This window comes from Rutilus rutilus (assembly GCF_951802725.1).
Source record: "Rutilus rutilus genome assembly, chromosome: 7".
Classification (NCBI taxonomy): Eukaryota; Metazoa; Chordata; class Actinopteri; order Cypriniformes; family Leuciscidae; genus Rutilus; species Rutilus rutilus.
Genome location: NC_140221.1, coordinates 44,177,846 through 44,191,002, shown reverse-complemented (window position 1 = coordinate 44,191,002; position 13,157 = coordinate 44,177,846). Strand labels below are relative to the sequence as shown.

Below are 13,157 nucleotides of genomic sequence, written 5' to 3'. Positions count from 1 at the left end.
TTTGACGATGCAAGAGTCCAGCACTCTGTAAAGTCTCCTCCAGCACATCCCAAAGACTTCCAATGAATTTAAGCTCTGGACTCAGAGGAGCCGATTCATGTGTGAAAATTATTCTTCATGCTCCCTCACAACCATTCTTTCACAATGTGAACCTGATGAATCTTTACATTGTCATCCTGGAATATGGCCATGATGTGTCTTCCTATATGCTTGTTTAAAGGTCCCATTACATGAAAATTTCACTTTATGAGCTTTTTTAACCTTAATATGAGTTTCCTTAGCCTGCCTATGGTCCCCCAGTGGCTAGATGTTTTGATGGGTGAAAACCAAGCCCTGGGTATTTTTGAGAAAATGAAAGCTCAGACGGGCGAATCTAGAAATCTTCCCCTTATGTCGTCATAAGGGGAAAGGTTACCTCCCCTTTCTCTTATTTGTCCACCCATGAGAAAATGAGCTGCGCGAGCACGATATTGTTTTTTCCTCGAGAGACATCATGGCTTGCAAACGAGCGAAGCATGGCAGTTGCTCAGTGTTTGGATGTACAAATGAACACAAAAGTATTTTTTTAGTTCCTTCATCTGAGCCTCTGAAGAACCAGTGGGTTGTGTGAATTTCTGATGTGTAATTGTTCAAGTTCAGACAGATAATCTTTCTCTCAAAGTCGTTCAATACTGCATGCATCAGTAAATAAAGCCAGTGACTAAACAAACAACTTCACGTCGTTTCTCTTAGTAGGATAAAAATAATCTTACTTAAACTGTGATTAATATATACAGAAAGCAATCAAAGAACGATCCCTTTTCAATCGCCCAAGCTGTCAATCACACAGCGCGAGTTTATCTGGACTCTTGCCAAAACTCGTTATGAAATCAATGATGCTGTTACGCTGCACAACGAAGCTCTTACTGTACTTACCTCATGTTTACACTGGTGAAATCATTAGTGAGCGTGCAGAAACTGTGTTGCAATGATAAGATCTTAATTCACGCAATCAACAGGCTGTCATCTGCTCAATGCTCATCACTGCAACCTTTTATGTGATGGGAATAGATCTAAATACTTTAAAAACTTCTCACGATTCGTTAATCTTGATAGCTGTAATAGTAAAAACGTATAATAGCTGTAATAGTAAAAGTTTTCGAGAGAGTTCCACATGTAATGCTAGATATTTCATATGCAAGCATGTCAGCCAATCACAGCAGTGGGCGTTTACACTGAAGTCTTACAGCCAATCACAGCAGTGGGTGTTTACACTGAAGTCTCACAGCAGACACGCCCCTTCAAACAGAGTGTTCAAATCAGAGGCTAAAGTCAGGCTAGGAAATATGCCTTTTATTTCTAAATTATAACAACTTTTGAAAACATACTAACATTATAAGGGCACCCCAGGAAACATTCTAAAATAATAAAATAATCCATGCAATGGGACCTTTAAGAAATGAAAAGCTCCACACTCCATCAATTAGGGTTAGAAGAATTGTTGCCAAACATATAACATGATATATTAATCCAATCATAGACTCTTATGCATTTGCCTATTTAAATCCAAACATTTTTTTTTATTTGGGCCGGGCAGTGTATAGCTATACTAGCCCAGTGCAGTAGTAAATGCATTGCTTTTAGTGTAGGGAAACATCCGCTTTATGAATCCAATAGTGCCTTAAAACATCTTTTACTTCTTATTTAAATTCTGGTTAGCATTTAATGAGGTCTTTAGTGCTAAGTTTGTTCTGCATGTGTTAACGGTTCAGGGTCATTAGCTGTATTTCTCTTCCTTTTGAGCTCTTCAGAAACTCATTACCATGCAGATGTGAGGGACATGTTGCGCGGCAGGCGGCTGAAACCGAATTTAAGATGCACAAACACGTTTAATAATGGCAATCTCAAAGAAACGGGTCGTTCCTACAGCTACCGTACCTCCGTAATTTTTTGGGTCTCAAATTACAGGAACAGTAATCATAATTAATGACCCATGAAGCCGTGTTCACACACTTCGAGCCGTGTTACTTCCACTGAACAAGTATGTGTACTGGTGGTATTTTGGCGTCTCTCTCTATCTGTTCATTGCATTTTTCCCCAAATGTCTCATTCTTTTCATTCTTTTTATTCCAGACGTGATGCATCTCATATTCCATCCCAAATATTCCATGGCCAAATTCAATTCCAGTGACTCTGTGTCCCAAAACTGCATGTTCACATTTGAGCATAAAAATAAAAAAATAAACATGAATCATTCGCATGTTTACTTATTTAGAAGTATTTTTATATCCCATTCGAACCTCAACAGCATAATACAGCGGAGGTGCAGTATCATAAGCATTCAGCATCAGTGACGTGAAATGGAAAATGAATGGAAAATAATGACTCGTGTATGAATGACCATTGGATGAATTCCACAGATGGACTCTCGTCAATCATTTACCTTACAAAAGGCGCCTACAAACACGCACCAACACAAACACACACATTATCTCTGAATTGTGTGCAGGGAAACCTCCCTATAAAAGCTCCTCCTGAACGATAAGTACATGCCAAACAGAAACTCAACACGGAACTCAGCTGTCAGCTGCCATGAACCTACAGCGCCTCTCCTCTCTGCTGCTCTGTGTCGGTGAGTTTTGTTTTCTCCATCCTATTCTTGACCCGTCAGCCTAAGTGTTGACCCGGGAATGGAAAAATTATAACAACAAAAAGCAATTTAAACTGTGCTTTCCAGTCCTGAAAACTCCAGTCCTTAAAAATGAACTAAATCATAAAATGTTATGTTTTGTTTGTGTGTGTGAATATATGTCTTAATTATGCTTTGTGGTAAATTTTTAGATTGCTTACAAATTATTCCTTTTGATTGCAAAATTCCCGAAAGGAAAAATCATGAGAAAGTGTGTGAAACTACAACATGCTCAGTGTATTTTTTTGGCATTTATTTATTTTCTTACTTACTTGTATTTGGATTTCACTTTGACTTGACTCTAGGATGGTAAACTTCCTCCAAACCTAGCTAGCTGAGTGAAGTATAGGTAGTGTGTTTATGTCTCCAGACAGGCTGGGCTGTGAGAAATTGATTCGGCTTGTAGTAACATGCCTCTGAATAGCTGTGAGCTCCGGCTTTTCCCATATAGGTGTATGCCAAAATGCCACACATTTTACATCTCGGATGTCTGTTGTCATGTTCAACGTCACAAAGCGCTTATTGTTCATTGCAAAGGACAGAGTATTTAGGGCGTCACACTGCTGTGTTAAATATATATATTTAGCTTTCTGAAATAACGTTTAAAAGGTCAACACAATAATAGGTGTGTGTGTGTGTTTCTAGGTGAGGAATTTCTTTGACAAATAAACGTAGGATTCCAGTCTGTAGGAGTGTACAGATTTACTCACATTCTCGGTGCAGACTTGTTTGACTGCAGATCAGGCCTGTGATAAAAGGGCACATACGCCACTTTAAAATGTCTGAATGTCATTGAATTACCAAATATCAAAGTGTTCATTAGAAAGAAAGCGAAATATTTGACGACAAAGTTAAAATTGTAAAAAACGTTTATTTTTAAACACTTTTTGTTATACCGGTTGAGACTCTCTTCACATCCTGATAGCGATCAATAATAGAAGTGGTCTAAAAATGGTCTGAATGTTCCCCTGAACACCTGCTCATGCAGACATCGCACGTCATCAGTGCGCTCCATGAGACTATGCAGAGATGTAGGGTGTTTCTCAAACGGAAAGCTGAATCCTAGTGACGCTGCGTCCTTCCTAGTCCAGTCATTCTGAGGCTTGTAGGCTTGAGTCCGCCTCAGCAAATAAACGCTTAGAATGAGAGGATGATGACGGATGATGCAAGTGCATGGCTACTTCACACATGTTCCCGCCCCTTTCATTTTGGAAAAATACTTTATTACAAATCTTTATTGTACAGTGAATGACAACCGACTGCGGTCTCCCAGTTGCTTACATTATTCTCAGTTTAGCGTTAGTGATTAATTTACAGCAAAACAAAAGATAACATCAATGCTTTAATGTCGGAAAACATTAATTTGGTCTTATATTTCATTATAAACTCAGATAAGCTCAGTACCGACTCCTTTTCCGTCAGTTTATTTCCGTGAAATGGAATGTGTGCAAAGGATTGTGGGTGATTTAAGGCAGTGAAGGATGCATCCGATGGAACAGGCCGAATGAAGGACGCGAAACGAAGGCTGGCTTTCAAGGATCCTTCAAACTGAGATGGCCTTCAGCGACATTTGATGACGTGGCAGCCGAGATATGCAGCCTTCCACTTGAGAAACACTCGTAGACAGACAGACAGACGCCTCCTGAACCAAAATAATAAGCTCATGCTGCGTTCACGTCATGTCATAACCATAATTACGAGATGGCAACCCGTGACGGTCATGTCCTCAGACTCGGATTTATGCGTTTCTATGTCAACACTATCAATGTCGAAATTAATCTACAGCAGGTAGATGCTACAATTAAGAGCTCTGTAAGATGTTTACGTTCATTAGTATTATAATGTTATGTGCTTTTGTGTAAGACGAGTTAGCTTAACATCGTCTCTCATGATGCTTTGCAGACTCTGCTGTGTGCGTTCATGTGTTTTAAAGACGTGTTCATGTGCTTTGGAGACGCTCTGAAGGGAGGGTGGGATCTTATGCTCTCAAAGCTAGCTTGCTGTTGCTAGCTTCTCCGAAATTGCCTACACTACCTTTAATATAGTTGCATATTAAAGGAATATGCTAATAGTTAATGTGATGGAGAACAGAATATGTGCAGTATAAAGTAGCATGCAAAAAATACAATTACTGTTCGATAGACTAGATCAATTTATTATCAATTATTGCCACACACCCAGGGCAGGAGGAATTTGCTCCTGCAATTTTCAGACAATGGCACCTTAGATTACTAAGAGGACATCTAATGGATCCTTCTTGTTCCTCATCTTTTTGCACGTTATTCCAAACAAAAACATGCCTGTCTTAATCTTTTCATCAAAACTACCCCACCTATCCAACAGCGTTACCATGGCTTTAGTTTCAGCCAACAGATGCTGGCTGTGTTTCAGGATGGGAGTAGTCCTCCATGTTCACATCAGGTCTGACTCCATTCTGCATTATAACGCCCACTTGTCTCGATCCCAATTAGTTCCTGATGGATAAATCCGAGTTCCAGCCTACATTTTTTCTGGCTGAGTATCTTGAATTAATAAAACATTACAGAAGGGGTTGCGAACAGCTTAGTAGTTTTATGTTTTCATCATTTATTTCTCTAGAATAATCTGACATTAAATGAAGACTTCAGTAGTAATGGACCATTGCTTGATCCTTGCCGAGATCAATATAGCAACCTTTCGATGTTGACGTCAAATAACTTCCTTTGCTGCATTTTTGCCCTTTTTTAACTGACTGACACTGTAAAAAAAATATTTTTTTTAATCTTTAACTAAAACCATTTTAACTAAAACCACTTTAACTAGCCATTTTACAAGAAAATACTATTTCAGTCTTTCTACTTCAAAACTTCACATTTAATTCACTGTGTTACTTGCTGTTTCTTTGTGATTAATTGTGATATGTACTAACAATTTCCGTTGTTAGTTTACACCTTTTTTTTTTTCAGTGTAGAAATTAACATGACACAGACACCCAGTGCATCCTGCTCAATATGTAGAAGAACTCACACCAAGAAGATCACCAGTTTTTCCCACGTCATACATGTTATTATATTGTACATTTTAGCATGAATGGAATGCTATATTTAGTTCCTAAACTATGTATTTTGTACATGTATACAAGAACCAGGTAAAAGGTGCCCAAACAAGAAAAGGAGACATTGTGTATTGTAGTTGCAGCAGGTGCAATGTTACCTCATATAACCTCAACATTTCCACTCGCTTATGTCTTTCACTCTCATTTTCTCTCTCTCTCACACATACACAGCTAGTTTGCTCAGTACAATATTCATGGGGTGTTTACAGGATGACTCAACATTAACCGCAACATTAGGAGATTAACCTCAATTTAAAAACCCTAATTGAGGTTAATGTGTCATTGTAATATAATGAAGTGTTTGATCCTGTTATTATTTGCAAACTGGGCCGAAACAGCATTCCTCACACACACACAAAAAAGAAGTTACTACACTTCTAATGTGATATAACAGACTGTGATTCATTTTGTGTGCAGCTTGCAGTGCAGTTTTCACTATAAGAACAGCAGCCGCTCACACATCTGCGCTGGATCATGTGACCGTGATGTCATCATCAGGGGAGGGGCTTCAGAGTGCCGTGGGTGAAGATTTGGAATCTGATGATGATGATCAGGATCCATCAGGAATGTTCAATGATCCATCTTTGTTTAAAGGTACACTATGTAACTTTTTTTGTTAAAAAAATGTACGCTGACTTACCCTGATTCATTCATATTATTATAAGTGTTTATATTTTTTTACGTTTTTGTGGGAAAATACGTAGGCCTACAGTACATACGTCACTCGCCCGTGTGTCTCCTCATACCCATAAATAGAGAAAAGTTGCTCAGGCTACTTTGACACATGGGGCCCTATTTTTAACGTTCTGAAACGCAAGTATCAAACGCGAAATGCAAGTAACTTTGTGGGCGGATCTCGCAAATCTAAAATGGGTTGGTCTGAAGTAGCTACATTACTCATAGGTGTGGTTTGGGCGTAACGTGAAATAAACCAATCACAGCATCATCTCACATTCCCTTTAAGAGCAGGTGTGCTTGTTCCATGGCGGATTACTATTATAACGACGGATTTGCCAGGCGCATGCCAGGAGCGGTTCACAGCCGAGGAGACCGACGTTCTCGTCTGGGCAGTAAAAGACAGAGAAGTGACATTGTATGGGGATGGGAGAAACACACCCAAATTAGCTTTGGTTAAACAGGCGTATGATCATTTGGGTAAATGTGTAAGCTAGATTTATGCCTATTTTTTCACATCTTCATGGACACAACAATAATTTCCCTCGTGTGGAATATTTTCCCTTGTAATAATGTAGCCTATGATTTGCAAAAATGAAAACTGCTGCTTCTGTGTAGATGAGAGAATCAAAGTGTATGCGCGTTGTGCACACGCTACATTGATTATGGCCAAGCATGCGCCCTTAAAATAGCATATGAATAACATGCGCAACGCGCCACTGACTTTACACTAGGTTTTTCCTGGTCAGTGGCGGAATTGTTTTCTGAAACTGCAAAATAGCACCAGGGAACGTTTGCGCCGGAACACGCCTCCTCTTTTCGCTGCACCGCCCCCGGGAGCGCAAGTTCATTCCCTAATTTACCGGCGTGCGTCTGCCTACTCAACAGGTGAGTAAGGTGTTTTATTGAACAGATAAATGGCCATATAGCTCTCTAACAGAGTTCATTGTGAAGCATTATCTATTGTGAAGGCTAATTTCATTATGGTTGTTGTAGCGCTGTGCTGGAATTTATTTTCAAGGAAGTAGTGTGTCTATTAACGGGTAAAGGTACAGTAACGTCTTCAGCTAGTCAGCTTGAGATTGTTTTCATATAAACTGGTTATATCTCTTAAGCCTGTGAATGTTTTATGAGCAGTATGATAACCATATTCATCCACACAGTCACGCAGAGCCGAAACACAACCAAATCAATGTTCTTCCGCAAAATCAATCCATGTTTTCAACCGCCAGAGGGCCAAAAGTTACATATTGTACCTAAATGTCAATTTACTTGTGAAAATCTCCCACAGACGTCAATTAATCTTAGATTAAGCTAATTATAATTACTACCTGAACTTTTGGGATTTTAATAAGGACATTAAATGCATCATCTATGAACCACAAAGGTACACATACACAGTTTTATTATAATAACAATTACTGGGTGAATCTCACTAAAAGTCTCAGTTCATATTTTACTCTAAAAAAAAAAGAAAAGAAAAAAGAAAATATAGATTGCACACTCAGCCCTTTATCAATTTCAGCAATACTGCATTAATGGCAAAAAAATTACATAAATTCATTTATTTCCATTGCAAATGAGTAAAGTAAACTTCTATAATACAAACTTAAATTAATTGCACGCAATACAATCAAATGTTGTGACAGAATGTTGAAGATGTGCTAATACTTGGTGAAAAATCTTTTAATTAAATAAATAAAAGTATAGAAAGCAAATGTTCTCACACACATCAAAGTCTCTCATCTATCTTATGTCTTTCAGTAGCCGAAGTCAGTAGAGACGAGCAGAATCAAAAGCGGTCCGGGCGCAAAAAGAACAAAGGACGAAAAAAGAATAAAAATATCACTCCTGTACAGCCGAATCACACATCCAGTCAGAGGAGCCACAGCACCACCGCTGACCCCTGCCTGACCTCTCACGTGGACTACTGTATCCACGGCCACTGCACGTACCTGCACGGCCTCAGAGAGCCCGTCTGTGTGTGAGTGACACACACAACATCTCACACACGTGCACTCAGAGGGTTCAAATAATGAATATCAGGCAAATGTTGGATTCAGTTTGTGTAAAGTATTGAACGTATGATTGTTTCAGATGTAAGAGAGGTTATGACGGAGAACGCTGTGGGATCCAGCTCCTTGAGACGTCCCGGGACGAGAGCAGCACTGAAACGACCCACACCGCGCTCGTCATCATGGCTGTCGTCCTGTCAATCATCAGCTGTCTAGCTATCCTGGTTATGGTCTGCGTGCAGTAAGTACGCACTACATACAGAATACACTTGCTAAATATTCAGTACACCCACCCACACACACACACACACACACACACTCATTCATTTTCACTCACAAAACAGGCTTGGGATATAATAGGCACCTACTGTGACAGATTTATACACCAGCAGTTTGGACACACCTACCCATTCTATATCATTATTATTGTAAATCATACTAAGCCATCAAAACTATGAGATAACACAAATGGAAGTTTGTAGCGACCAAAACGTGGGAAGCAAATCTCTCTTATAGCCTGTTTGAGCTAATACTTTCTCCAGATTTGCTCATACTGGATATTCATAAAGCAACTTTGCGTGGTGTATCTTGGGAGGCTTTTCTATATTTTCTATGTATTCTGGACACTTTATGATGCTTTTCTTTCTCCACTGTCCAGTCCATCTAATCCATTTTTAAAAAATAATTTCAATGAAAATGTTATTTTTGTGAAGAAATTCATAGGCTATGTGAGCAAGCACTATTTATATTTGTCTATTAAATTAATTTCAAGCATTTACGCGAAAACCTGTGCATCAATATGTAAGGAATGCAGTGACCCAGTCGTTCCTATTAAGATCAGGACCCCAACATGACAATATTACAGTTATGAAGTCCTCTGAGGTCATTTTCACTACATTACAATTGAGACGCTAGATGGCGCCAGGATGTATTATATATAAAACAAGAGAGCGCTCATTAAAGGGATAGTTCACCCAAAAGTGAAAATTCTGTCATTAATTACTCACCCTCATGTCGTTCCAAACCCGTAAGACTTTCGTTCATCTTCAGCACACAAATGAAGATCTTTTTGATGAAATCTGAGAGCTTTCTGTCCCTCCATTGACAGCTACGCAACTAGCACTGTGACACTTCAAAAAGTTCATAAAGATATATATATGTGTATATGTGATAAAAAGCCTTAATTAAATCGGTTCATCATATAAAGCGATCGAGTCTCTTCAGAAAATTTGGACTAAACCACTCAATTCATACGGATTAGTTTTTCGATCTCTTTATGAACTTTTTGAAGTGTCAAAGTGGAAGTAGCGTAGCTGTCAATCATCAGCAGACTTTGTTGCGTGCACGCACATACGAGATTCATATTTTGTAAATTAGGTGGTAAATTAAGTGGTATTAATTTGTAAAAACAAACCACTTGCATCGCTTCATAAAACTGAGGTTAAACCACTGGAGTCACAGGGATTACTTTAATGATATTAATACCTTTCTGGGGCTTGAAAGTGGTAGCTGTGTAGCTGTCAATGGAGGGACAGAAAGCTCTCAGATTTCATCAAAAAGATCGTCATTTGTGTTCTGAAGATGAACGAAAGTCTTACGGGTTTGGAACGACATGAGGGTGAGTAATATGACGTCAAAACCCAGAAGACTAATTCGCCCCTGGTTCCCTCAAGATTTTACTATGGGGTTTTTCAATTTATGAGTAAAATAAAGCAAATTACACATAAAAACGCAAATTGCAGTTATGTTTATTTTTGCAAACGTATGTTTTTAATAAGTTCCTAGATAAGACAGTTTGGGCGTTGGGGTGTGAGTGTGTGCAGTTTACGTTCCTGAACGATTCTGTGATTGACCAGTCGGATTTGAGTTTTTTATTTATGTAAATTCACCATACAAGAAGAAATAACAACATAAAAATATTCCTACATTCAACTATCATCAAGTAGAACTGTGTACTAAATGTATTTAATGTTGATTTGTTGTTATATTCCAGCTATAGAACACATCATCGCTTTCAAGCAGCTTTCCTGAGCTCCACTAACGAGAGAGAGAAACTGGAGAAGAAGAACATTATGGTGTGAAGAGAAAGTAAGTTTTAAATGTAAAATAGACACAATGTTACGGTTTCTCTATTATATTCAGGTCTCTAGTTATGGCTGTAGTCCCTTCTTAAAGGGATAGTTCACCCAAAAATGAAAATTCGGTTTTTATTTAATTTGCTCGCCCTCAAGTTGTTTCAAACCTGTATGAGTTTCTTTCTTCTGTTGAACACAAAGAAAGATATTTTGCAGAATGTTGGCAATCAAACAGTTGATGGACCCCATTGACTTCCATAGTAGGAAACAAAGTGGAAGTCAATGGCTACCGTCAACTGTTTGATCGCCAACATTCTTCAAAATATCTTCTTTTGCGTCCAGCAGAAGAAAGAAACTCATACAGGTTTGGAACAACTTGAGGGCGAGCAAATGATGACAGAATTTTCATTTTTGGGTGAACTATCCAAATGTAGTAGGCTATACCATTAAAACATCTACAAACCCCAATTTCACTTTATTTGTTTTGATCTGTGAAATTTTTTTTTGTTTCAGGTAGAAGTCACACTGATGTCACTGGTGTGGATTACACTACAGATATATTGCACATAAGGTGCGTCTCAATTCGCACACTTGTACACTATGCCGTTTTGTAGTATAAACAGTGCGAGTAGCATGTATGCACTAAAAAAAAAAGAAAAAAAATTGAACAAGTGGACTTTAAATACCGGGATGAAGCACTTAATTAACCCCCAAAAAAACGACGTGTGGAATGTTGGACACTCAACTGTCGAAGCTTTAACAAGACTCAGATGGTGAATGATAAAATAACCATATAAAATCCATACACTACTTGGTTGAGTACATAGTGCATAAGCACATAGTGTATAAGTGCATAGTGTATAGTGCGTCATTTGGTACGCAACTAGAATAACATAATAAACCCTACTGTAACTTATTGTTTTTACCTATTTATTAACAAATATAATTTCCTTAGTATTTGTGTATATTTTGATAATAAAGTAATGTTTATTTGATATGCGATATTTATGTACACATATTAAATAAAGGACACTCTCATAAGATGTGTATCTTTCTTTCAGTCTTCTTTCCTTCCTTTTCTCTTTCTGTGAGTTATTATATAAAACATAAACCCCCGGTTACACAGACAAGGTTTAAGTCCAGTCCCGGACTAAAATGCGTATTTGAGCTGTTTTAACTGAAAGCAATATCTTAAAATATGTCAGTGCCATTGCTTTGTCTCAAGATGCGCACCAGTAATGTAAAAAGGCACATTTATTCAAGCTACTTAAACGCTCTAATTGAACTAAGGCCTAATCCTGGCTTAATCTGAGCACTGTCTGTGAAACCGGGCCATTATGTCAAAAAAGGGAAGAGAAATTTCTTATATCAATAAGTGTTAATTAACAGATGAAAGCTGACATCCTTAAGCCCGCTCAGGTGGAGTCTCGAACGCCTCTCCCTGCAATTTCTTTCTCCCAATCATTTTTAATCCTTATGAGAACTGATGTTTCATAACATAATGGAAGATAATATAGTAGCCTACAAAAATAAAAGCAGATCATTGTGGAAGTGAGATTGTTTGATCCGCTCGGCTCTCTTTGCTGTACAGGCAAAACAGGTTAGCCTTGGGCAGAGCAAGTGTAGATATATTCACTCACTCAAACAGTCAGTCATCCAGGCACACACCAGGAGGAGAAGAGCGATGAATTAATGCTGCAACCACTAAATGTAATCACTTTAAAGTCTTGCCATGCGAACAGGGAACGTTCTCAGAACTTTGGCTAACGTTCTGGCAAGGTTCTCTCAGTTATGGACAAACTTCCAGTAACGTTAATAGAACATTCATTCAACGTTACGTGGTCTCTCATTATCAAAATGTTAGCACAAAAACTTTATTTATACATTGTTAATGGAACATTCTCTTCTGAAATTATTATAGATGGACTTTTCAGAGAACATTCAAACGTAACGTTTGCAAAACGTTTGATAAAATTGAGACAACGTTCACATAACCAAGAAAAAACGTGCTTAAAGCATTTTTAAAAACTGGACGATTCTGAGACCATTCAGAAAAAATGTCATCACTTAATGTGTACATTAGCAAACCGGTCTTAGAACACGTAGCAGTAGCACTTTATAATTGTTTAAAAATATTTCATGATATAAAACTTAACAGATGATTAGTTGTAAATTGTAATTCACATAATTAGAAATGCCATTTTACTCTGATTCATATATTTTTGCCCTACTTATGTTGGAATATGGGTCATCCCTGAGATTCAAATATTGATTACATCAAATATTCATGATTCATACACATGATTTTGGTAAGTAAATCTTTACTGAAACCATAAACATTCAAATTATTCATAAATGAAGTGCAAAAACTCAACCCTGTCTGTCACAAGTTTACAGTACAACCCCAAAACAATGAGAAATGTACAGATATGTGACAGGGGTTGAGGTTTTTTGCTCAGAATGGACACTGCTCCTCCTGTAGTGTAGGTAAGTAGACCATATCTGGCAGCAATGAAATATGTATATACTTACGGATTAAAAATGTAAAAAATAACCATTTTCCATCTTAATTGTATGTGATGGGGTTGAGTTGTTAAGCTTGACACTACCCTCCCTGACTATAATGTGTC

The 13,157-nt window shown here is 38.0% G+C and overlaps 1 protein-coding gene across 2 annotated transcripts; it reads left to right on the top strand.

Annotated features, from left to right (window-relative positions):
* The first annotated feature begins 2,527 nt into the window (after positions 1-2,527).
* On the top strand, positions 2,528-11,566 carry areg (amphiregulin). 2 transcript variants are annotated; one of them, XM_084413993.1, is made up of 6 exons: positions 2,528-2,611; positions 6,180-6,356; positions 8,205-8,421; positions 8,535-8,693; positions 10,446-10,540; positions 11,041-11,566. In XM_084413993.1, the coding sequence occupies exons 1-5, from the start codon at positions 2,572-2,574 to the stop codon at positions 10,531-10,533; spliced, it is 681 nt and encodes a 226-aa protein (XP_084270119.1). In that variant the 5' UTR covers positions 2,528-2,571; the 3' UTR covers positions 10,534-10,540; positions 11,041-11,566. The 2 variants fall into 2 exon arrangements, with proteins under 2 accessions (XP_084270119.1, XP_084270118.1); XM_084413992.1 differs by having other exon boundaries at positions 8,202-8,421.
* Positions 11,567-13,157: the final 1,591 nt, after the last annotated feature.